This window comes from Aspergillus aculeatus (assembly GCF_001890905.1).
Source record: "Aspergillus aculeatus ATCC 16872 unplaced genomic scaffold ASPACscaffold_8, whole genome shotgun sequence".
NCBI classification, from domain to species: Eukaryota; Fungi; Ascomycota; class Eurotiomycetes; order Eurotiales; family Aspergillaceae; genus Aspergillus; species Aspergillus aculeatus.
In genome coordinates, this window is record NW_017962983.1 from 1,243,080 (window position 1) to 1,266,330 (window position 23,251).

The following is a 23,251-nucleotide window of genomic DNA, read 5'->3' on the forward strand; positions in this document are numbered from 1 at the left end:
CAACCCCCCATCGACATCCCCGCTATTTACGTAGTGCCCGAAGAAGAAAGTTATGAAAGTTATGGGTGAAATGGTCTCTCCAACCCTCATCAAGTATGGTGGGTCGCAAACCATGATGGAATAATGGAAACATAACATAGTAATCATCCCTATGAGACTAACATAACAATCATAAACTAATAGCAGTCCGTACGGTATCAAGCGTTCTTTGGTGAATGTACATCTGTTGTTTTTCGATGTCAAACCGTAGTGAGCATAGCTACAGACGCAGTGCGCTTATATGCAAATGCCATGCTGCGCGAACATGACACAAAGGTTCATCAGTCCCAGAAAAGATCCCGTCCAGCGACAGGCATCGTAAGTCCCCGGAAGACCCGTATTCGGACAATCGCAAAGAGTGAGGCAATGGTGTAACGCGGAACTGAAGACTATGTTCATGGAAGGGGGTATCTTGAGGCGTCTCGAGGTATTGACAGGGGCGGCATCCGACTTCCTACTCCGGCAAGCCCTCCTCGCCCGGCACCCGCCTGAAGGTCAAAATCCGGATTGTTCTCCAGCAGCACATCATGCTTCTGCTGAGCCGGAACAGGCGGTGGGCGCCAGCGAGGGTTGATAGGCCGTTGGGAAATGGAAGTGAAGTGGCTTACTTCACTAGTAGTGGGTGAGTGAGGGGCCTCAGCCGAATCATCCGTCGGTTTCCGCTCACCAATGGCACCAGGTGTGAGGGCAGGAGGTAACCGTGGTGGGTTAGCTGCTGCCGACTCGTTGGGGATCACAAATCGAGGATCCACATCTTCAAAATAGTCGGTTGAAGGCGAACGTGCGTGTTGCCGCGTGGAGCCGTAGCCATGCGCCGGCGAGGGTGCGTGGTGGGCGGGGCCATCTGCTTGCGCCCAGCCAGCACGCGGATGATTATGCGAACTGTTTGGTTGTTAAAACATACAATCATACATGATCAATCTGTACCTCCGAGCAAAGGAATAACTTACGGTGTCCGGCTATAAAGGCTTGTAGGGCTTATGGGCTCAGGATAACCGTCGGCTGACACTGCATGCGGCTGGGAATCGGACGTCACCACATGCGACACAGGATCAGCAGAGCCTAGGCGTTTAGGCTGCGGCTGCATCTCAATAGCTTGTCCAGCCGCCTCATAATCCGCAGATACGGCCATCCCAATCGGACCCGGAGATGGCTGTCGATGAACACCCGCAGAGGGTGCTGGGCCGCGGTAATCGTATTCAGTCTCAGGAGGGGGCGTCGGCCGAGGCCCTGGCGAGGGACCATAACCACCAGGCTGAGGGGGTCCTCGATAACCTCGACCCATCGCTCCTGGATGTCCGCCTCTCATCGGCCCGCCCGGTGGAGGTCCTCGTGGTCCTGGCCCGTAATAACCCCCTCGGCCGTATCCTCCTCGCGGGCCATATCCGCCACGTCCACGCGGGGCAGATCCTGGAGGAGGGGGACCTCGTCGCGAAACCATACTACCGTCAGAATACTGATTGCGGAGTCGAGCATCGGGGGGTCCGGGGCGCATCCGCGGCCCAGGTCCTTGAACAGAAGGAGGAGCGCTTTCAAAATGATCCGGTGGGGCATTGTAAGCCATTACATCACCGCGCATATTGGCATATGGACCAGTGGGCAGTGCAGCATCACTAGGGGGATTCCGAGCATTCAAAGGCGTGCGGTCATCGTCGCTGTCATGGGTTGTTGTACGGAATGTAGTGAATGTGGGTCCGACATCAGAGGTAGGAGGCGAACCAGTAACAACCGGCTCCTTGACATCAGCATTGAAGCTCTCCGGCTGGCTCAAGCCTCCTGCTGCTGCCGCGGCGTTCTGACGATTGTAAAAATTCTCCCCACTCATTTCAGCATTTTCTGCGATGCGCCTCTTCCTCGCCTTGCGGCTGACAAGTGTCCGGCGCATGGCACATGTGACCACACCGCAAGTCACAAGCAGAATGGTGGCCACGAGCACAATCCATCCTCCCCATTTGAGATGCGGAACGAACAGTAAGATGTCGACGAGGAAAGCCAAGAGCGACACGAGCAGTGTGGGGAGAAGTAGTATTAGCAGTGCCAGAAGATATCGTGGCGAATGCGACGGGGCATGAAAGTGCGCTGCTGCCGCCAGGCACAAACAAATGAGGGTAAGAAAGGCTGCGATGGGATGGACAATCAAGATGGCTGAAAGCGACTTCCGAGTACTGGGCGGGATATTGAATTCGCTGCTGCTTGTGTTGGTCGTAATAATGTTATCTGTAACACCAGTAGTGAGTTTCCGTCAGCAACCCCATATGGGGACCCATCTGAGAGGAAGGGCAAGAATGCGCCGGGCAGAAGAGCGAAGGCAACGAACCGTCGGCATAGCCAACATGAATGCTGGTACACTGGTCACCTTTGCAGTAACCGAAGACACCATAATCGACATTCTCGAAAGTCGCTAATGGTATGCTTTTGACAATCGGAGTCGAGATGACGGAGATGAGGAGAAGAACAAATGCGATCAGTAGGAGGATAGTAAGCGGTGTAGCGGGTTTGAGAAGCATGGCGACTCGAGAGCGGAGCGACACAGTCGCCGCGATCGAGAGGCGAGCGGAGAACCAGAAGTGGCTGGCGTGATGCAAATGGCAGGAATTGACCACAATTGATTACAGCACGCTGAGTTGAAAATTCGAAGGTGATCACCAGGGAAGCTCAGAAGATGTTTTGTCACATCCAGTGCAACTCTGCCAGGACTTAATGATTGCCCACCTCCTGAGTCATGGAGAGTAGGGGAAGCGCGAAGCCTGAGGAATCCGCGACAGAAGTGGTGACAAAGAAGGGTGGGTTCGGAGATTGGAGGAAGGTGAACCACTTCGCCCTAGATAAGGTATGATCTAACTAGGTAGGTAACTGACTAACTGAATCTAGAAAAAAAAGTAAAAAGAAGAAGAGTAAAGAATTTAATGGGAGATAATGCGGAGAGGGAATATGAGGGTGAGTGGAAGGATGAAGAGGAGGAGGAAGAAGAAGACAGGTGAAGGGGCAAATATTGTAGAGGTGGGAATTGAAAGAATGACTGGAGGTGAGGGTAAGGGTAGGAAGGAGTTGGAGGACAGAGAGAGAGAGAGGGTGAAATGAAGGAGAGTGGATGGGATGGGGGAAGATGGGAGGAGGGAGGGAAGTAGGATGATTGACGGATGGCTGCTGCCTCAGTCCAAGACTCCAAGTTAACTTACCGGTAGAAAGACCCGACTGGACTCGACTAGACTGGACTGGATTGAGTGAAACTGGTGGAATTCAACACTGCCCGCCGCCGCAGTACAGGGACGGCCGGGCGGAATTGCAAGGTGTATGGGGCTCTGATTGGAGCAATGAGGCAGGATTCCTTAGTCATCGCCGCCACTCTCCAACTTGCACTACGCGAGTAATCATTCTTTACCTACATTTATTTCCCTGTCCCTGTCGCTGTTGCTGTCGCTGTCATGATCATTGTCACTGTCACTGTCACTGCCACTGCCACTGTACTCGAGGGATGATTACTTGAATCGCTTTTTCCTGGAAAATTTGCGGACGAACCAGTGGTCTTGCCCGTTGATCTGTATCTGGAAGTGGCTAACTTTGCTGCCTTTCCTACTCTTTCTGCCCCCCGCTAATTGCGCCAATGCATATCCACATCTCTCCACGTCCACGGTGCGGCAGTCAGCTTGGAATGGAATGCTGCCCCCCCCCCCTCCCCGCCCCTCTCTGGTGCCCACGCCGGGATCTCTTCTGATTTGACAAACCAGAGATAGCGATAATGGGGCCGAGTCCCACGCACTCACTGCCCCGGTTTGACATCTCAAGATCCCACGAACCTCCATGCTTTGTGAAATTAGGATGGACTTCCCAGGACGATGGACCGCTTGCGTGCTCTTGAGCGTGAGTCTATTTTTAGAAGACCCTTGAAATCAGGTCCAGTACGCACCCCGTCCACATAAGTTACCACTCATCTCCTAGGAACCACAAGAGGATATGCCATCTCAAGGCAATGTACCCGAGCCGCAAAACAGATCTGAACAGGGACTTGAATGGAGACCAGCAGTGGTCGAAAAGAGGAGGGCATTAATGGTGACGACTTATCTGCAGACCCCATCTTTATCGTGACCGTACAGTACATTGATGACGCGGAAGTGGGATCGATGACGATAGCCCACCCATTTTGCGACAGGCAGTTTCTCCACGAGAAGCCGAAGTTGTGCTATACGCCGTGCCATACCGAGCTTGAATGTTGTTGAACAATTGCAAAACCATAGCCTGCTTGTTGAGATTGGCGTGACAAACAAGCTTGGTGTAGTGTGCAACTCGTCTGCATGGAACTAGTCGTTCGACCAAGATACGATTCAGATGAAACAAGATGCGAATAGAACACAATTGTTCAACTTAGACTCTTGTAGTGAGATCCTCCACCCACCAACAATTTCACTGTAGACTTGACAGTACGGAGTGTCGAAATTGAATCGATCTTTAAAGGAGTGGGTAGGTGGCATTAGATGGTTCGGGCCGTAATCTTGGCACTGTTTGGAGGTTGCGCTCTCCATCGACTCATCGAGAGAGTCCATTGAGATTCATCTCTCTCTGTGCCACCGCAATCACCAAACACCAAACAGACAGACACACCACGGCATTCATCCGATTAAGGCTTTCCCGTCCAGACGAAGTACGTTTCTCCAATGGCTGGCGGCCATGTCGACCCTAGATATAGCAGCACTACTGCCATGTCGGCGGCCTCTATTGGTCCTCTCTTCGTTGGACCTGCGGTGGCTGGGCTGCGGAGGCTGGGAAAGACAGGCGCCCGCATCGCCAACCACCTCGGACGGTCAATAGCAGCCCAATTCAAAGCTCTTTTCTCCCTTGCTTCCTGCCCCGACCATCTTGTCTCTCTTATCTCTCCCTCGACCGGCTCGGGTCCTACGCGCTGGGAATGTCCATGAGATATCTCATACCGCGTTGCAAGTGAGCGATTGAAACACATACATTCCTCGGCTGATCCCGACCGTCATGTTAGCTCCGGGATCGGGCAATGTGAGTCTGCGGACTGTCAGTTGTAAGTGGAATGTCGGATTTGTTCGACAGCCAGCTCGAGATCCCAACCAACCTTGGTCGATTGTGGTTTGAACCGATGGCCTGACTCCATGCAGCAAGTAGACCGCAGATGATACACACCGAGGATCAACAATCCGTTGCCGCTTCAGATGACTACTACTCTTTCTCGAGCCAGAGCTCCAGCGCAAGGTCTCGGACGAGTGGCAGTCGAGTCAATGTCGTGCGCTATGCCACCCCCAACTCTCGACCTGCATCCCATCCTCCTTCCCCTAGCATATCAAGAACGCATCTCGCCCCGCCGGTGGCTGGTGCGCGATCGCAACCCTCTATAGACTCCTCGAGCGACAACAGAATCTTCCTGACACCCGCGTCCCAAACAATACGCTCCGTCGAGGATAGAGAAGTTCACCTGAACCCCATGTCCCATACCACATCCAGTCGGGCTCCCGCCGACAGCTACGCGGGACGCCCACCAACTCCTGGGATGGACGACTCGCCTTATATTCATTTCGCCATTAGCCAGCTGACGCGTGATGAGGAAGTGGCGGGCCCTAGGAGGAGAAGTTCGATCGTGAGCCGTGACTCTCCCGCTGAGCCGCTGCTCTGGGATGATGGCTTAGGTTGCTTCATCCGCTCACATGGACCTTCCTCACCTCCGGACATCAGACACCAGCAAAACTCTCCTATCTCCGCAAGAAGGTCGCCCCAGAAGTCGGTTGACCCAGAATCTTTCATTCCAGTGGATCCCCCAGAGGAAAGCCTACTCTACCCTGCACTGGACTATGTGCCTCCTGTATTGCGCACATGGGCACTGGCCGCCCTCACAATCTGCTGCTTGCTCATGATCGCCGGAATCATTTTCTGCAATGTCTGGTCCCCAAGGCATCAAGGACTTTGGGACTATGAGAGACAGGGTGGTGCCCATTACTTCGTGATGCAATTTCTACCGCAGATTCTAGGCATGGTTATCACCATCTGGACGTTCGTGGTTCAAGCTGCCGTTTACCGCATCATGCCTTTTGCTATCATGGCATCGGAGCGGCCGTACGACCGCATTCTGCAGAGGCTGCCAGTCACGTCACGCAACTTCATTCTACCTGATTTCTCACATTTTCGGCATGGAGAGCCGCTAGTTGGATTCTCTTTGCTCTCAATGTGGCTCTCAAATTTCATCTCATTGCCGCTCCTGAGTTGTTTGTTCCAGGCCAAGTGGTATGAAATTGACGGCCAAGGCACGTGGCGATGGGCCTCTGTTCTGGCTGTGGGCTGGACGCTGGTGGCGGTTTACGGACTGACGACTGTTGGGCTGATTTTGCTCATGCTTCGCTTTTTTCGTACATGGTCAGGCTTAATGTGGGATCCTGTCAGCCTGGCGGATCTCATTTCGGTGATTCAACGGTCAAACATTCTGCACGACTTCGAACAGTCCGAAACATTGCCACATGTTGAGGATTCACTCGAGCCCCGACTCCTTAGACTGGGTTATTGGCAACTATCAAACCGCGGCGAGTTCTTCTATGGTTTTGGCGAGGCTGATGCCCCGATCCGAACACCATCTCTGCACCACCTGGAAAAGAATCTTCAGATGCAGTCGCACGGCCTGTCCAAGGTCTCAGTCGATCTTGAGCGCCAGGGTATGGCCGAAAAGGGCGAATACCACGAGAATCTATACACTCCTTCTGTTCGCTACCGCTGGATTCCATGGTTTCTCAAGGATACATCTGTGATAGCTTGGACGGTAATCATATGTGCTTTGTTCGTCGCTTTTGTACTGGCTAGCTTCATCCATGACGCCATCCGAGGAGGCTTCCCCCCACGGTTGCCCACATTGCCTTCCACCGGCGGCTTTTCGTCTTCCAACTTCTGCTACAGCTTTGTGCCGGCTCTTATCGGAAACGTCTTTTTTCTCGCATGGCAGCCCATCGACGTCTTCTTTCGTGCGTCGCAACCCTTCGCTTCTTTGTCGTCACCCGACGGTGCACGTGCAGAGGAGAGCCTGTTACTGGCGTATCCATCGCATCTTCCGTTCCAGGTGACTATCCTGGCTGTCGCCAACAAGCACTACAAAGTGGCTTGGATCTCGTTCATGAGTACTGCGTCTGCCGCCATTCCCATTCTCGCCGGGGGCGTTTTCATTGCGTTGAATTACCCGTCCGAACACGCAATCAAGATTGCAGCATCAATGCCTGCTTTCTACGCGATGGTGGTATTCTGTGCTCTCTATACTGTGTCCTTCTTGTGTATCTGGCCTCGCCGTCAACGCTACCTCCCTCACGATATTAGCACGCTGGCCGATCTGATCAGCTTCCTCTACCAGAGCCCCCTCCTCGCCGACAAGATCTTGCGCGAGCCGAGGAGCAAAGCAGACCTGGTCACGCGACTGGTTGTCGCACCACCTGGGGACCGCGAGCATTCTGTGTATGGCTTCGGGATATATGTTGGCCGCGATGGCAAAGAGCATCTGGGAATCGATCGCCTTGACCGTCCCGGTCGGACCGATATGCTGATCAACACGGAATATACGAGATAGTCTGCGTACTCGCACGACGGTTGCGGAGTAGACGAAACCTGGTTGGACATGCGCTCGAACTCCTACGCTCAATCCCAGCCCTTCTTTTTATGCCAACGATTCATGTATTATGAACGATCGATGAAACTTACGGATATCCCCTATATGTGTTACGGTGTTACGAGCCCAAATTTCAGCCCGGTTTGATGGGCTACTAATGATAATGAGACATATTAATGTACTGATGTATCGATGAACTATGATATTGCTTTTTTTTGTGACTGAACTCCACTTGTTTGCTATGTTAGATCTTGTTGCATGCTCATTTTGAACTTCCTACGTTGGAAATCTTCAAGAGGCACATTCGGGGAGCATTGGCGTTTATCAATACCGCATAGTTCTGTGGATACATTGTCCTGTTGTGGATATTCTTAGTAAGGAGCGACAGCTCGGCTGGTGGACTTATCACGTGATCGGACAGGACTAACCGTGTCTGTTATAGTGCAGGCTTCCACTCATCTCGACCTTATGTACTGTACTGTACCTGATCTGACCATCCGAACCACCCGGATACATGCTGCACTTGAAAATGCTTGTGATGTCCAGATGAAATAGAGATTCGCGTGGCAGCAAATACATGTGTCTCGATCGCTTGGTATTGAACAATGCACTTGGAGTGTCGAGTGTTTGATATTGCCGCACGAGTGAAGTACACGGATATCTAGTCCGATCTCAAATTTGTGGGCTATCCAGACTCGGGGGCCTCAATCATGGTCTATCGTGGGAAGCCAAGCACCGGGTGTCAGAACTGCCGGACAAGGCGTATCAAGGTTAGTGTCTCGGATTCTGTAAACGACTACTGTTAATCGCCACTCAGTGCGATGAAACTCGCCCACACTGTAGAGCTTGTGTGCGGACGAATCGGTCATGTCCAGGGTATCTAGACCCTTTTGATGTTATGCTCCGGGATCAGGTCGCCTTCAAACGCAAGAAGCGAGACACTCATGTCTTGAATGCAGCCCCAGCGAGTCCGGCCAAACTGGCTTCTCTAACCACCTCAGTGATTGCGGCAGCGCCTGAAACCGCCGTGTCCACCAACGTGACAAGGGCCGATTGGATGGACATTGTATTCGACAAAACCTGCAATATCCCGAAAAGCGTAAACCTGCCTCTTGAAGACACGGTGGCATCGTTGTTCTTTAGCTCCTATCTCTATTCACCCAAAGATCCACTGATTCGGGAAGGGTTCATGGAAATGGTGCCCCATGCTTACGCAAACGCCCAGCCTGGGTCGCACTTGAAACTCATCACGTTGGCGGTGTCTTTCTTCTCGGTGTCTGCGTGGACGGGCAATCGGTCATATCTCCGAACCGCCGAACACCTGTGCGTGCAAGCGATATCTAAAACCAGAGAAGCGATTCAAGGCGGCATCGACCGGAATCAGGATGAGACTCTGATGACCGTGCTCTTGCTCTTGATTTATGAGGTGACTAGCCCAATTATTCATTGAATGCTCGGATCTAATGATATGACCAGGAACTCTCAGCTATGAAGGAGCGCAGGGCCCCAGGGAAGACACATTTACGTGGCGCAATTGCCTTGATAAATAGTCGGAGTCAAGACCAGCGGGAGACGGATCTCTCGATAACGTTGGAAAATGCAGTACATGCACAACTTGTAAGCTCGAGTGGCGTGCAAATCATCGGACTTGTTTGACTGATGATTCAGATCAAAACAACCAAAGGGCTCGCGTATCCTGTTATGCAGACCCCCAAGGTCTGGCCGCCCGCGCCAGTTGCGCCCGAGTCTGCCTCAACTCAACTGTTGATGGCCACATCTGACCTGGTCAGCCTGCGACAAGCATGGGACAAGCTTGTCTTGGACCAACCAGCCGCCAATGTCACCGAGCTCGAGGAGATCCTCGCTCGGGCGAGGCATCTGGACACCAAACTTGTAGCTTGGACACACGCCCTCCCCTCCCACTGGCACCCCGTCTCCGCCACCATGATATCGGATTCCATCCGCAAGGCAGGCATGTACAAGAACCGATGTGACTGCTACGCGGACATCTGGATCGCCAGCACCTGGAATTTCTACCGCGACTCGCGCATTGTCATCCAGAATATCATCCTCGACTGTCTGCGCCTCCTTCCGCCGCCCCTCCGCGCCGACGACATTCAGAGCGCCCTGGACATCATTCAAGACCTTGCTACCGGCATCTGCGCCACCATCCCATACTTCCTTGGAAGCCAGTCGAAGCCGGCCCAGATGGGCATGGAGAAGATCGACTATCCCGAGGCGGATGCACGCCGGGTCACCGCGGGCCACCGTCAGACATCGCCACTTTTGGGAGGATGGCTGGCGTCCACGAATCTGTTCAATATGACCATGCTACCTTTGACGGATGAGCTGCATGCTTGGATCTTGGAACAGAAGCACCGGGTGCTGCGGATTTATACATTTGGCTCCATGGAGGGCGTTCAATGATGGAGCTTGTACCGGGCTATGTTTTTGCCAGCTCAACAATTTGTCTAGGTCTCTCTGCCTTCCACTGGATCTCTTCCATTGGCAATTGGCCGGGCGAACGGTTTGAACGCCATAAGACGCCTTGCATCTCCCTCGATTTTTGGTGTACCCATAACTCTTATACACCTCTGATGAAGCGAGAGACCTCAGCTGAAAATGGAGGCATACTTCAAAAAACCACCTCGACACGGCAAAACCTGTGTCACGTTGCTGTGCGCATTACTGGCGAAGTCGCAAGAGTCTTGACCTACAGGATACCCACCAGTTCTTATCCCCGGCTCTATCCATGTCAATGCGAAATCTCAAGACATGAATCACTCAACGATAGCGGCTCATTTCCTTCAAACTTGTGCAGCTACTGAACAGACGCTCCATCAGAAGCAGTCGCCCAGAGCAAATTAAAACATATGGCCGGCCTGCTGATTTTCCACGCGGCTCTAATAGAATAACCGCATCCGACTCGAAGCTCCTTACTATAAATTCTGCAGTAGAACAGACATGATCGCAGAACTCGAGTATATATTGTACAGATATGCACATAAAGGAGACATTAGAAGTCTGATACTTAGGCTCTTGGAGAAAGAAGAGCCACTTGGTCCAGCACAACGGAGCCACAAGTGAGATATCGTCGTAGAAAACAACGCCTGTACCGTACCTTGTTGTCGTGAGTTGAATTTAGTAGATCCGGACCCTTCCACCCAAAGTCACAGCCGTCTTCAGGACGCGTACTCGATAAAGGTCAGAGAGGTGGTCTACAATGGACAAGCTATCATGTTATCCACATGCCAACTTAGTGCTCCGATCTGGAAGCAGCGATAGCGGATGTTCATGAGACACGCAAACACTCTCATAAAACATAGAGAGCCATCATGAGTAAAAGATTAACCATGCACAAGCAGCACGAAGAAATCACGCAGAGGGAACAAGACCGAAGCGCAGAGAAGTGTGGACATGACACATAAACGGAGTTAGTGGAGATAAAACCCTCTGCTCTGACTAAGCCACCATCGCAACTCCTCTTTCTCCTCTTTCTCCTCAACCCTCGACAAAACAATCCCCTCACCCTCCTCAACAACACAATCACAAACAAACAACTCAATCCTCATGCGCGAACAATAAGCATCAAGTACTCCGCTCAATTGAACCCCCCTCACTCACCACAACCTCACCCACCACCACCACCACCACCAGTGCAACCCTCAAAAATGGGCCTCCTCCGCTACTTCATCCCCGAACAACAAAAACCTTCCACCGCGTCACCCTCCTCCGACACCCCCTCCGACCAAACACCCACAAACACAACCCTCTCCACCCCCTCATCATCGCGTTTAGATACGGATGAATTCGAACCCCCCCTCCCAAAACTCTGGACGCCTCAAACGAACCTCAAACTCCTCCTCGGCGGCACCGCCTTCCTCGCCCTCAGCCTGCTCACCACCCGCCGCGCAATCCACCGCCGCCGCCTCGCCGCCATCCCGCCCTTCTACACCAGCGCGCCCTACCACAAGCCCACGGTCAGCGGGGGCGTCGAGGCGTTCGAGGCGCTCAACCTGGCGACGCTGAATGTGCTGGCGTTCGCGATGATGAGTACGGGGGGCGTGCTGTACGCGATGGATATCAATAGTGTGGACGATATGCGGCGGTATGTGCGGCGGGTTTCGCTCTCCGAGGAGGAGATGGCCAAGGGGTTGGTGGAGGGGGATCAGGAGATGGAGAAGGAGGTGGAGGCTTGGGCGGCCAAGGTGCTGGGGGAGAAGTTTGGGCGGGAGTTGAGGGCGCAGCGCGAGAAGGAATCGGAGGATGCTAGGGGTTTAGTGGAGGGGGAGGGGAAGAAGGGGGAGTGAGGTTTTTCCATTCTGGGAGGATGGATATATAGGTGGGTTGATGAAGATGGGTTGGGATGGGCTGGGATGGGATGGAGTTTTTTTATGGTCACGGGTGCTTCGGGACAGGACAGGACATATCTCTACTACTTTTTCATGACAACATACACATACCCTACTCTTGTATTTACGCATTCTTACGGGCTTAAGCTCAAGCTCAAAGACACACAAAATGATATGATCATTTATGACAACCACCAACGTTCCTATGGCTTGGCTTCCAATCTACCCATCTACCTACCCACCTACTGCTCCATCTGTTCGTATCGCTCCCGCGCCGTCTGTCGCGTCTTCTCCAGAAACTCATCGTACCGACCCCGCGTGTTGCGCCCCGCCTCCTCCGTCGCATCTCCCAGCTTGCCGCCTTGCGCCCCCAAGCCCACCCCCTGCGCATACACCTCGGTCGCAATCGGCGCCGTCATCCCCGTGCCCTGCGCCCCCAGTCCAGACCCCGCGGACCAGCCCATCTTGCTGAGCAGCGAGGCACCCTTGGACGCTGCTGGCACTGCCGGCTCCTCTTCCTTGGCCGCAGGAGCCGCGGGCCGCGGCTTGGCTCCTCCACCAGCCTTGGACCGGCCGAAGGCCTGTCGCCGTTCGCGGGCGCGGTCGCGATACTCCGTCGGTTGCGGGATGATGCCGTGCTTGACGAGCTTGCGCGTGGCATGCGCGATGCGCTCCTCATCCAGCAGATTCTCGCGGTGCATCTGACTGAGGCGTTCGTGCAGGTTGACCTGGGCGGTGGACTTGAATTTCCGCATGCACAGGTAGCAGCAGTTCTGGGTGGGGTTGGCATAGGATTGACTCGGAGGCGCGGCGGGGTCCAGCGGGGATGCTGCAGTCTCCGAGGTCGGCTGCTGCTGCTGCTGCTCCCCACCGCCCGGTTTGTCCTCGCCATCCTTCTTCTGGATCCCGTGCAGCTCCGCGTGGCGGTTGCTCCAGAACTGCAGATGCGACGGTACCGCCATCTTCTTGGCCGCGGCACTCGCGGCTGCGTCGGCCTTTCGCTTCTTGGCCTTGTCGGCGTCCTTGCTGCCCTTTGTGGGTCCCTCCTGACCAGCCGCCCTGTCTCCCTTGCCGCTGTCAAGTTCCGCTGTGGACACCGTAAGCTCTTTCACATAGGCCTCTTCGTCCCAGTACATGAGTTTCAAGGCTGGGTTGTTCAGCGGACTGAACGTGAATCGTTCATTGCTGGGGGTGGGATTAAGGACCGGGACAAAAACACCAGCATGGATGTAGCTGACCAAAACCGGCCGCGAGGAGATGGTAAACTTGTCAAATGAATTGAGTCGGGTGACGGCAGCTTGTGCATCCTAGGACTATATTAGCTAGGCCTTGGAGCAACCAAGGGCGACATACCTGAATAGTCGCGAATTCCGCAAACCCGTAGCGCCAGCTCTCGTTAGTTTTGCGACCTCTCACAAGCAGAACACGGCGAATGGAGCCATCTCGAGCCCCGAGGTTCGAGTCTCCCGTGGTCGAAGCCACTTTAGCTCCCTTCTTCGCACCTCCTGTGGCATCATTGCTGGAAGACGAAGGACGGTACAACTTGGCCACACCCTTGGCCAGCAGTTCTTCGGTGACCGACGATTCCAGTCCGCGGAAAAGAAGGAACTGCGACGGTTGGTTCTCGGGCGCCGCATCATTATCGCCGTGGTTCTCGACTCTCGGGGCCGGCAGTCCAGGAGGACCGGCGGGGCCGCCATCTGGTCCGAATAAGCTTACTTCGTGTTGACGCTCCCATGGGCAACATACCAGGTCGAGGTGCTTGACAACGAAAGCACTTTTGACGGGTAGAATAATTGACGATAGCACACTAGACAAATTAACGCGTGAATCAGGCTCAGTGGCTCAGTTCCGGCCTTACCATCATGCAGGTCCAGTCAGCCTCCGCGCGGGCCCGAGCACGGTCCTCTCTCTCGCGACTGTAGGCGATGCGCACCTTCGTGCCGCGGTCGTTATGTGGATTGGGCCCATGGAGGTAGATGTTGGGGAAATTGCGTTCGACGAACGCCCGCGACTGGTTGAGATCTCGGAATCTCAAAAAGCCCAATTGACGTGAAACCTCTGAAGCCACGATTAGCTTGACGGGGGCGAAACAGACCAAGCATCACCTACTCGTCTGTCGATCACGAATGACACGGACGTCATCCAGACCATCCACATTGTAGAATTCTTTCAACTCATCCGTAATCTGTTCAACACCTCGACCAGACATCTCAGCATCTTGCCATCAAATAACGGTGGTGTTTCGGAGAGCGCCGTTTTGGGGCGCCGGACACAGAAACATGAAAAGGGGAAGGAGTTGTCGCACGTCTTCTTCCACCATATCCACCGGTAACCCATCCATCATCACCTCCCGACTCTCTTGCCCGTAATGCGAATGCCGGCCTCGGCGGGGGCTGCGACTGCGGCTGCGACTGTAGCTTCGGCTCCGGCTGCCGTATCCGGGGGAGCGGTAGCCCTCGCGATCGCGGTCCCTGTACGCCGGTCTGCCGCGCCGCGGTGGAGGGGAGCGCGAGGAGCGGCGGCGGTAGTCATCGCGGTCCCGGCTGCGGTAACGAGGTCTAGAGTTGGGTCGATCTTTGGTATAGTCCCCTCTTCGCTCTGAAGCTGGTCCCTGCGGAGGAGAGTGGGGCAAATCTTTCTCATGGCGAAGCAGAGTCAGTTACTACCATGTTCCAAAGCAAAGAAAAGATATGTGGACGGTTCATCAAAGCATAGCCTTCGCCCTGTGCTACTTGGTTTGCGGGGAGGAGGGCGTAATACCGCCAGGCGAGCGCGATCGGGAAGGCGAGCGATCGTCGTACATTCGGCCGTCCCGGTCATCGCGGCGAGGAACAGGTCGGTGCGGAGGTCCCGAAGGAAACCGGTTATCCTCGGGATTGAAATGCGACATGATGGACAGTCATTGGGGAGTGGACGAGGGAAGAAGTTGAGATGCGCTGAGAGAGATGCCGTCCGCGGCATCAAGGCGCCCATGCGGCAGAATCAGTGGCCGCCGCATATCACACCGCTTACTGAGAATTGTCGAGTCCATCGGCTATCCTACTAGCTCTTTTTGTTCTAGCGGCTCGAGGCCTGGGATATAGATCCATCCATTAACCATTCATCATCCATTGAAGATGGACACCGAGAATTGATTTTTTGCTAAAGTATACATGCTTTGGGAGATGGCGATACTACTTGCAGAACTTCATCGAGGATCATCACCTTTGTCATGTCATGGAAGCTATCAACTAGAAGCTCAGCAGTGTTCTTCCCGCATGATACGAGTATGATTGAGCCCTTTCTGGAAGAACGCATTGGTTTTCTCTTCAGAGATACGATGCCGTGTACAGTGTGTGTACATTGGCTGGTTGGCTGGCTTTTAGGGGTCTATCTCACACGATGTGGCTCAATTGCTGTCAGTCTAAATTTGGTTGTCTTGTGGACTACCGTGAATGTGATTCATTGCATTAATTAACTTCAGACGCGTGGTGAAATCGATGCCGAGGCAAGCATTCAGTTTTGAGAAATGAAGATTAACATTCCTGGTTGACGAGCGTGATGGACATGCTGACTGGGGATGTCCACGGGAGCCGAGCAGCCGAGGGGGGCGGCGCCCTGTAGGGCTGAGCCTCCCGGGCCAGGGTCCTTCTTCAGCCTCTTCTACACTGAACACTGAGGATCACTTGTAACGCATGGATTAACCATGTGTTATGGATTGGTGGTAGGCACACAGCCACGTCTTCATGCATTTCAACTCTCGACTACTGCATCTGGTTCCAGCACACCAGACAAATGAAGTCATCAAGTCAGAGCTGACTTTTGGATCTCCGCGGGCCCCGAGATCCCCACCCCCCGAGCCTTTTCCAAGCACCTTTATTTTCGTTGCCTGGTCTGACTGCCCAATCGGCAGCTTTGGGTCAGGGTCTGGTGGAGATATTATAGGGTTCTAATTGTTTCTCTTACCATACTTCTTCAAAATCCGAGACTGTCCGTATGACATGGGTAGTGCAATCACCAGGGGGAGAGGCGCCTCCATTCCAGGCAGCAAAAGTAAGCCCCCGCCGTGGCTGAGATTTGAACTCTGCTGTTTCTTCGGTCCTATTTTTGAGCCACACACAATTGAGAGAAACTCCCGATTCGCCCTTCATGGACCTGAGCTCATATAAGACGGTCGATCCCAACGGTTAAGACGTTCGCCCTGTGGTGGATGGATCTGAAACCCAGTCTTGGCAGTCACTACCACGCCATGAAGCTCACGGGGATCTTGCTTTCGACGCTGCTTGCTCTCGGGTCTATCCCTGGTATGACCTTCAGACCGCGTCAAGCCGTGCACTTCCTACAATACTGACTATGGATTTAGCAGGCAGCGTTGCTGTACCTACCTCAGGGGATGTGACATTTGAAGATCTCTCACGACGTGCCCTCCCCAACGCCCCCGATGAATATACTCCAAGCAACGTGAACTGCCCCTCCAGCAGGCCGACGATTCGAAGCGCATCCGCGCTATCGAAGAATGAAACAGCATGGCTGGATGTGCGCCGTCAGCAGACCATCTCTGCCATGAAGGACTTCTTCGGGCATATCAACATGAGCAACTTCGACGCTGTGTCGTACATCACCAACCATGCTTCCAACGTGTCCAACCTGCCCAACATCGGTATCGCCGTGTCCGGTGGCGGCTACCGGGCTTTGACGAACGGCGCAGGTGCCATCAAAGCCTTCGACAGCCGCACGGAGGGATCGACCCGGAGCGGCCAACTGGGGGGTCTACTGCAGTCCGCAACGTACCTATCGGGCTTGTCCGGAGGCGGCTGGCTGCTGGGCTCGATCTACATCAATAACTTCACCACCATCTCCAACCTGCAGACCTACAAAGAAGGCGAAGTGTGGCAGTTCCAAAACTCGATCATCAAGGGGCCCAAGACCAAGGGTCTGCAGATCTGGGATACGGCGAAGTACTACGAGGAACTAGTCAAGGTGGTGGCCGGGAAACGCTCAGCCGGGTTCAACATCTCCTTCACCGACTACTGGGGCCGCGCGCTCTCGTACCAACTCATCAACGCCACCGACGGAGGACCGAGCTACACCTGGTCCTCCATCGCGCTGACCCAAGATTTCAAGGACGGCAAGATGCCCCTGCCGCTCCTTGTCGCAGACGGACGCAACCCCGGAGAGACTCTGGTCGGCAGCAACTCCACCGTGTACGAGTTCAACCCTTGGGAATTCGGCAGCTTCGACCCGTCGATCTTCGGCTTCGCGCCCCTCGAATACCTGGGGACATACTTCGAAGACGGGGAGGTGCCTTCCAACACCACCTGCGTGCGCGGCTACGACAACGCCGGGTTCGTCATGGGGACGTCGTCGAGCCTCTTCAACCAGTTCATCCTGAAGCTCAACACAACAGACCTGCCCAGCACGCTCAAGAACGTCGCTGCCGACCTCCTCGCCGATCTAGGCGAGCGCAACGACGACATCGCGATCTACTCGCCCAACCCGTTTTACGGGTACCGCAACGCGTCGGTCGCGTACGAGCAGACCCCGGACCTCAACGTCGTCGACGGCGGCGAGGACAAGCAGAACCTGCCCTTGCACCCGCTGATCCAGCCGAACCGGCACGTGGACGTGATCTTCGCGGTGGACTCGTCCGCCAGCACGGCCAACAGCTGGCCCAACGGCAGCCCGCTGGTCGCGACGTACGAGCGCAGCCTCAACGCGAGCGGCATCGGCAACGGCACCGGCTTCCCCAGCGTGCCCGACAAGAACACCTTCGTCAACCTCGGGCTCAACACCCGGCCCACCTTCTTCGGCTGCAACAGCTCCAACCTCACCGGCCCCGCGCCGCTCGTCGTCTACCTCCCCAACTATCCCTACACCACCTACTCCAACAAATCGACCTTCCAGCTCAAGTACGAGATCGCCGAGCGCGACGCCATGATCACGAACGGGTATAACGTCGTGACCGTGGGCAACGGCTCCCGGGCCGCGTACGCCGACTGGCCGACGTGTGCCGGCTGCGCGGTGCTGGCGCGCTCGTTCGACCGCACCGGCACGGACGTGCCGTCCGTCTGCGCCGGGTGTTTCGACAAGTATTGCTGGGACGGCACGCGGAACAGCACGGAGCCCGCCGCGTACGAACCGAGTGTGCTGATGGCGGATGCAAAAAAGTCGGGCGCGGGGGAGAGGTTCGTCGTGGCGGCGAAGTGGTTGTATATAGTCCCGGTGGTGGTGGTGTGGACTGGCTTGGTCTAACGACCACCACCAGACCTCAACCCCACAAAACCAACTCTCCGCCCCCAATCCCCCCCCAAAAATCCCCTATCCAACAAAAGGGACCTCGTTATGGGGTTGGATGGCAGGTTCATGGGAGGATCTGGTGGGGGGAGGTGGGTATTCTCTCATCTCTGGAGTGAGGAGGAGTTGTGGGCTATGTGTGTTGAATTTAGAGAAGATATAGGAGTTCTGAGGGATTGGGTTGATGGTATTGTTGTTGAGGGGAAGAAAGGTGCGATGAGTGATTGCTGGAGGGTGGGCTTCGGAAGCTGGATGTTATTGTTCATTACCTGGCAGATGTTGTCTGTGTTGGTTCTCTTAGAGGAAGCAGACATAGCAAATGTATTTGCTCTGGCGCTGTTTGGTGTCGGAGTATCAGGTTGAAAGACTTGGGACTGGGTTGAGTAATCAACTTCACAGGCCTTGCTACATAAGTCATCAACAATTGCGTACTCTGGCATCTTATCACACCTTTACCCAATCTCCCTAGCAGGTGAGGGGAGGAACCATATCTGCTGATACGCAAACCCTAGGATCCAAGTGCATGAGCCAAGACCCCAATCCCGATCAGAAAGCGAAGTCATCTTATTAAAAATCTTGCTAAATTCATTCAGTTCATTTTCAGCCCGTCATCAAATTCATTTCACGCCTGCACCAGCACAACCACCGCCTCATACGGACGGAGCGACCATTTCCCACCACTCTGGAATCTCACCCCAGCCGACTCGGCGCTCTCGTATGTGTTCAGAACCACCCCCTTCACGGCCTCCACCCCATTGGCGACCGGGTCCCACTCTAGCGTCTGGTCGGTCCAGTTGGCCAGCACCAGCGCCTTCTGGTCCTCGTACTGCCGGGTATACGCGAAGACCGCCTGGCTCTCCCTGTCGACCAGCGTGTAGTCCCCATAGACGAAGATATCGAGATACTTCTTCCGCAGCCCCAGCACGGAGGACCAGTAGTGGTACGTCGACTGAGGGTCCTTGACCTGCGCCTCGGCGTTGACGCGCTCGGAGTCGGGGTTGACCGACATCCAGGGCTTGACGTTGGGGCCGGTGAAGCCGCCGTTCGGGCCCGCGGACCATTGCACCGGGGTGCGGCCGTTGTCGCGGGATTTCTTCTGGTATTCCTGGCGGGCGATCTTCTGCGCTTCGGTGTCATCGGGTTTCTGTTTAAGGAGTCTGCAGTCCAAGTACTAGTCAGTCTCTATTCCGCATCTTTTCTTCTTTTCCGGGCAGAACATCGTACCTATGCCAGTGGTTGAGACAGTCAATGTCCTTATACTCGCTGATATCCCACTCCACGGGCACATTCCTCATTCCCAGCTCCTGGCCCTGGTACACAAACGGCGTACCAGACTGCAGCGCCAGGATCGTCGCCAGCATCTTCCCGGCCTCGGTGCGGTACTCCTCCTTCGCGTTCGTGTACCGGTCAATCGAGCGCGGCTGATCATGGTTCTCCCAGTACAGGGCATTCCAGCCATCATTCTCGTACATGAACTTCTGCCACGTCTCGAAGAAGCTCTTGAGGTCGGTGAGCTTCCAGCTGCCGGGCCGGAACTTGTCGCCGTACGGGCCGTGGTCGATGTCGACGTGCTCGAAGTTGAAGATCATGTTGATCTCGTTGCGGTCGTAGCGCACGGCGCGGAGGACCTCGTCGGTGTCGCGGACGAAGGGCATCTCGCCCACGCTGAAGGCGTCGTACTCCTTCAGGATCTGGCCGATGCCCTGCAGGTACTCGTGCAGTCGCGGCCCGTTGGCGTAGTACTTGTCGCCCCACTGCCAGGGCGTCCGCGGATCCTGGACGGGCGCGTCGGGAAACCGCTGGTCCTTGCTGATGAAGTTGATGACGTCCATCCGGAACCCGTCCGCGCCCTTGTCCAGCCAGAAGCGCACGATGTCGTGCACCGCCCGGCGCACGGGCGGGTGCTCCCAGTTGAGATCCGGCTGCTCGGTCGCGTACAGGTGGAGGTAGTATTCCTGGGTGTGCTCGTCCCACTGCCAGGCGCTTCCTGCAGGGGTGGTGGTGGAAGTATCAGCATGGTGTCCCTATTTATGGGACGTAAAGCGGAAATTTACCTTGGAAGTGTGAAACCCAATTGTTGGGCGGTTGGCGGTTGCCCTGCTCGTCATACCGCGCCGGCTTCCAAACGTACCAATTCCGGTACTCGTTGTCCTTGGAACTGCGCGACTGCTTGAACCACTCGTGCTGGTCGCTGGTGTGGTTGACCACGAGATCCATGAGCAGCTTCATGCCCCGCGCGTGGCAGCCCTGGATGAGGTTCTCGACGTCCGCGACCGTGCCGTACTCGTCGGCGATGCTGTAATAATCGGAGATGTCGTAGCCCATGTCGACCTGGGGCGACTTATAGGAGGGGCAAAGCCAGACGATATCGACGCCCAGGTCCTTGATGTAGTCCAGCTTCGAGACGATGCCGGGGATGTCGCCGATGCCGTCATCGTTGCTGTCTTTGTAGGAGGCGGGCCAGATCTGATAGACGGAGCTTTCCTTCCACCAGGCGCGGTGAATCTGGGAGGAGGGTTTGGGCATCACGGGCTGAATGTGTATTACGGAGGGTGGTAAGGGATGGATGACCGTGAGAAATGAGGGTGATTGAAAAATGAGGGGCCGATCATCCTTCTTATTTGTTTTGTGTAGCTGGCAATGAGGGGCAGTGCTTCTGCGCTGTGCTCCATCAAAGATCAACTCGGGGGTGTCTCGCATGCGGAGAAATTCTCGGTGGGTTTGGTTGTCCACTTCTCCAGGGTGGTATGCCACTCATGCTTCGGGTCTGAGTGGATCAATTGCCCACACACTTCCAGTCTCTTATGGACATCTGGTTTATACATGCACCCACTTTTTTGGGGACAGGAGAGGGTGGGGGTGGAATGAGATGGTCCCCGGTTGTTTGGAGGGGCCAGGAGATGCAATGGCCAACTGGCGACCGCCACCATGCAACTCATCCTGCCTCTCGGTCCGACCTGTGACCAATTGACTTGTGAGAATCAATCCAGCATCTACCCCTCAACCATGGTATGCAGATTTGAGTATGTCGAGCATGTAAACTATAAGTAGACGGGTGTGCTTCTAACACAAGGAGGCACCGACCAGTGGAATTTACCCAATGAATATAGCATTATCAGCATTGAGGAATTGATCTCGAATTGAATCTAAATCATAGACACTGCACACACGCTAGCCTACCTAGTGCTGAGTAGTTATAGAATTGTAGATCATTCAGGCACAATGATGAACCGGAATTTCCCCGCCGGCAATCGGTTGAACTCCGTCGTCAGCTTACTACCTCCTTCTTTAAAGACAAGGCCATCACCTTCATAAACAGAACTGAATCTCATCTTCAACGTGAATTTGACTAGTCCGAAGACGATTGGAATAAGAACAATCACTTACAACATGGCCATCTACCACATCGGTACCTCAACCCCGCCATCTCTCCACAGTCCATACATTTGCCCACCCCCCCTACCCACGTTATTAGAACTAACAATCCCCATCCAGTCCTCTTCCGCCTCAAACCCGGCGTCACCAAGGCCCGGGTCGACCATTGGTCCAGCCTAGCGAAAGGCATGGTCGGTCAAATCCCTGGTAAGCTCGAGCGACCCGTTTGTTGAACCAAGACTAAGCCCTCCCCAGGTCTCCGAGAACTCCACGCCGGCAGCCCCCTCGCGGCCACAGCCGCCAGAGCCAAGGGCTTCGACATGGGAATCGTGGCGATCCTGGAGAAGCCCGATGTTGTACCAGTGTATGCCGCGCATCCTGCGCACCTAGAGTGGGTTGATCCGTTTCTGTCATCGAAGATGGGCCCAGTGACTAATCTGATGGTTTAGGGTGCACAAACTAAGAGAGGAGCTGTGCGATGATACATTGGTTTACGACTTGGAGTTTTGAGGCGAATGGTTGCATAAATCCGGGATGTGCTTAGGGCAGGAGGAGGAGGCTAGGAGGCTAGGACCAAGCTACAAGATGTACTGTCATGCAACGAGACTCTAAATACACGCGCTTATCTTACACTGCACCTGCACATCTGCGATGCTTAAACTTTCCCGGCTTGCACACCAGTAAATCCCGGGTGCATCCAGGGTATTACCAGCTTCGCAGCACCTTTCAAATTCCCCAGAGAAAGGATACGAGGTCAATGACAAGCCTTCCCGTACTTCCGCAACCGCCAATAGTTATACGGCAACGGAGCCAGATACCCAGCGCCCACCGACACGCCCGCCGCCAGCCAGAACCGCGGGTCCCCGACATCGACCACGCCCCCGGTCAGATGATAATCCACCGCATTCTCGGCGATCTCCATCGCCAGCATGGAGACCATGCTCATCCCCATGGCCGTCCGGCAGGCCATCGGCAGGGAGAGCTGGTCTGCGCCCCGCCAGAGGAGATACGTTTCAAGCATGACGGAGGTGGTTATGCCGGAGGCCACTGGTTCCGGAGTATCTGAGGTCAGTCGCTTGGGATCGTCGGAGTCGGTCGGGATAGAAAGGAAACGTACTGGATAGTCCCATGATCGTGCCCATCCCGAGATCCGGGGCAAAGCTTTGCAGCATCCAGAGGGCGGAGAAGTCACCGATGGTGCAGCCGATGAGGCACCGGAGGGTGTTGATCCGTGCGCGCTTCCATGAGGAGCGGCAGGTCCAGAACGAACGACTAAGAATGGAGGATGTTGAGGGCCGCGGCGCAGGGCTCGCGGGGGGTATCTGTGGGCTATGTTGTGTTGAAATTGTATTGTTATGGCATGGTTTCGATCCTCTCTTGGGTGGAGAGCATTGTTGGTGGTATACCCGGGAGCCAAGGAGGGACGATAAGGACGGAGGTAATCTTGTCCGTCGAGTGATGACACTCCTGCAGTGGAGATACATTTTCATCCTATTATTGCTGAGAAAAGTGCTCATAGGAGGTTTCAGTTCCAGGCACAGAAAAGCAAAAGGGCCGGGTTTATCTGTTCTTTATTGCGTTAAATTTCTGCCTCCCATCAACGCGAAAATCGCGC

The 23,251-nt window shown here is 54.8% G+C and overlaps 9 protein-coding genes across 9 annotated transcripts; 5 read left to right on the forward strand and 4 right to left on the reverse strand.

Annotated features, from left to right (window-relative positions):
- Positions 1-73: 73 nt before the first annotated feature.
- Positions 74-2,909, reverse strand: ASPACDRAFT_78858 (putative pH signal transduction protein PalI). The gene is made up of 3 exons (XM_020205280.1): positions 2,357-2,909; positions 990-2,256; positions 74-921 (listed from the first exon to the last, which is right to left on the reverse strand). The coding sequence occupies exons 1-3, from the start codon at positions 2,544-2,546 to the stop codon at positions 435-437; spliced, it is 1,944 nt and encodes a 647-aa protein (XP_020056286.1). The 5' UTR covers positions 2,547-2,909; the 3' UTR covers positions 74-434.
- Positions 2,910-5,019: 2,110 nt separating this feature from the next.
- ASPACDRAFT_29168 (DUF3433 domain-containing protein) lies at positions 5,020-7,594 on the forward strand (the record flags this gene model as incomplete). The annotated part of the gene is made up of 2 exons (XM_020199619.1): positions 5,020-5,065; positions 5,160-7,594. The coding sequence occupies 2 exons, from the start codon at positions 5,020-5,022 to the stop codon at positions 7,592-7,594; spliced, it is 2,481 nt and encodes an 826-aa protein (XP_020056287.1).
- A 749-nt stretch (positions 7,595-8,343) lies between these two features.
- ASPACDRAFT_60764 (Zn(II)2Cys6 transcription factor domain-containing protein) lies at positions 8,344-10,060 on the forward strand (the record flags this gene model as incomplete). The annotated part of the gene is made up of 4 exons (XM_020203594.1): positions 8,344-8,403; positions 8,451-9,059; positions 9,110-9,250; positions 9,302-10,060. 4 exons carry the CDS (start codon positions 8,344-8,346, stop codon positions 10,058-10,060), a joined length of 1,569 nt encoding a protein of 522 aa, XP_020056288.1.
- A 1,173-nt stretch (positions 10,061-11,233) lies between these two features.
- Positions 11,234-12,165, forward strand: ASPACDRAFT_78870 (uncharacterized protein). The gene has a single exon (XM_020205281.1). It carries the CDS (start codon positions 11,305-11,307, stop codon positions 11,941-11,943), a length of 639 nt encoding a protein of 212 aa, XP_020056289.1. The 5' UTR covers positions 11,234-11,304; the 3' UTR covers positions 11,944-12,165.
- Positions 12,166-12,197: 32 nt separating this feature from the next.
- Positions 12,198-14,863, reverse strand: ASPACDRAFT_78874 (putative G-patch domain protein). Its single transcript, XM_020205282.1, has 7 exons — positions 14,749-14,863; positions 14,294-14,622; positions 14,098-14,173; positions 13,847-14,046; positions 13,735-13,795; positions 13,339-13,685; positions 12,198-13,292 (listed from the first exon to the last, which is right to left on the reverse strand). The coding sequence occupies exons 1-7, from the start codon at positions 14,789-14,791 to the stop codon at positions 12,228-12,230; spliced, it is 2,121 nt and encodes a 706-aa protein (XP_020056290.1). The 5' UTR covers positions 14,792-14,863; the 3' UTR covers positions 12,198-12,227.
- Positions 14,864-15,943: 1,080 nt separating this feature from the next.
- Positions 15,944-18,462, forward strand: ASPACDRAFT_119859 (uncharacterized protein). Its single transcript, XM_020196286.1, has 2 exons — positions 15,944-16,271; positions 16,331-18,462. Exons 1-2 carry the CDS (start codon positions 16,217-16,219, stop codon positions 18,217-18,219), a joined length of 1,944 nt encoding a protein of 647 aa, XP_020056291.1. The 5' UTR covers positions 15,944-16,216; the 3' UTR covers positions 18,220-18,462.
- Positions 18,463-18,851: 389 nt separating this feature from the next.
- Positions 18,852-20,808, reverse strand: ASPACDRAFT_78877 (glycoside hydrolase family 13 protein). Its single transcript, XM_020205283.1, has 3 exons — positions 20,316-20,808; positions 19,486-20,248; positions 18,852-19,418 (listed from the first exon to the last, which is right to left on the reverse strand). The coding sequence occupies exons 1-3, from the start codon at positions 20,785-20,787 to the stop codon at positions 18,884-18,886; spliced, it is 1,770 nt and encodes a 589-aa protein (XP_020056292.1). The 5' UTR covers positions 20,788-20,808; the 3' UTR covers positions 18,852-18,883.
- Positions 20,809-21,651: 843 nt separating this feature from the next.
- On the forward strand, positions 21,652-22,146 carry ASPACDRAFT_43591 (uncharacterized protein; the record flags this gene model as incomplete). The annotated part of the gene is made up of 4 exons (XM_020201288.1): positions 21,652-21,670; positions 21,757-21,843; positions 21,892-22,027; positions 22,086-22,146. 4 exons carry the CDS (start codon positions 21,652-21,654, stop codon positions 22,144-22,146), a joined length of 303 nt encoding a protein of 100 aa, XP_020056293.1.
- Positions 22,147-22,390: 244 nt separating this feature from the next.
- Positions 22,391-23,120, reverse strand: ASPACDRAFT_43592 (DUF4396 domain-containing protein; the record flags this gene model as incomplete). The annotated part of the gene is made up of 3 exons (XM_020201289.1): positions 22,391-22,683; positions 22,754-22,958; positions 23,043-23,120. The coding sequence occupies 3 exons, from the start codon at positions 23,118-23,120 to the stop codon at positions 22,391-22,393; spliced, it is 576 nt and encodes a 191-aa protein (XP_020056294.1).
- Positions 23,121-23,251: the final 131 nt, after the last annotated feature.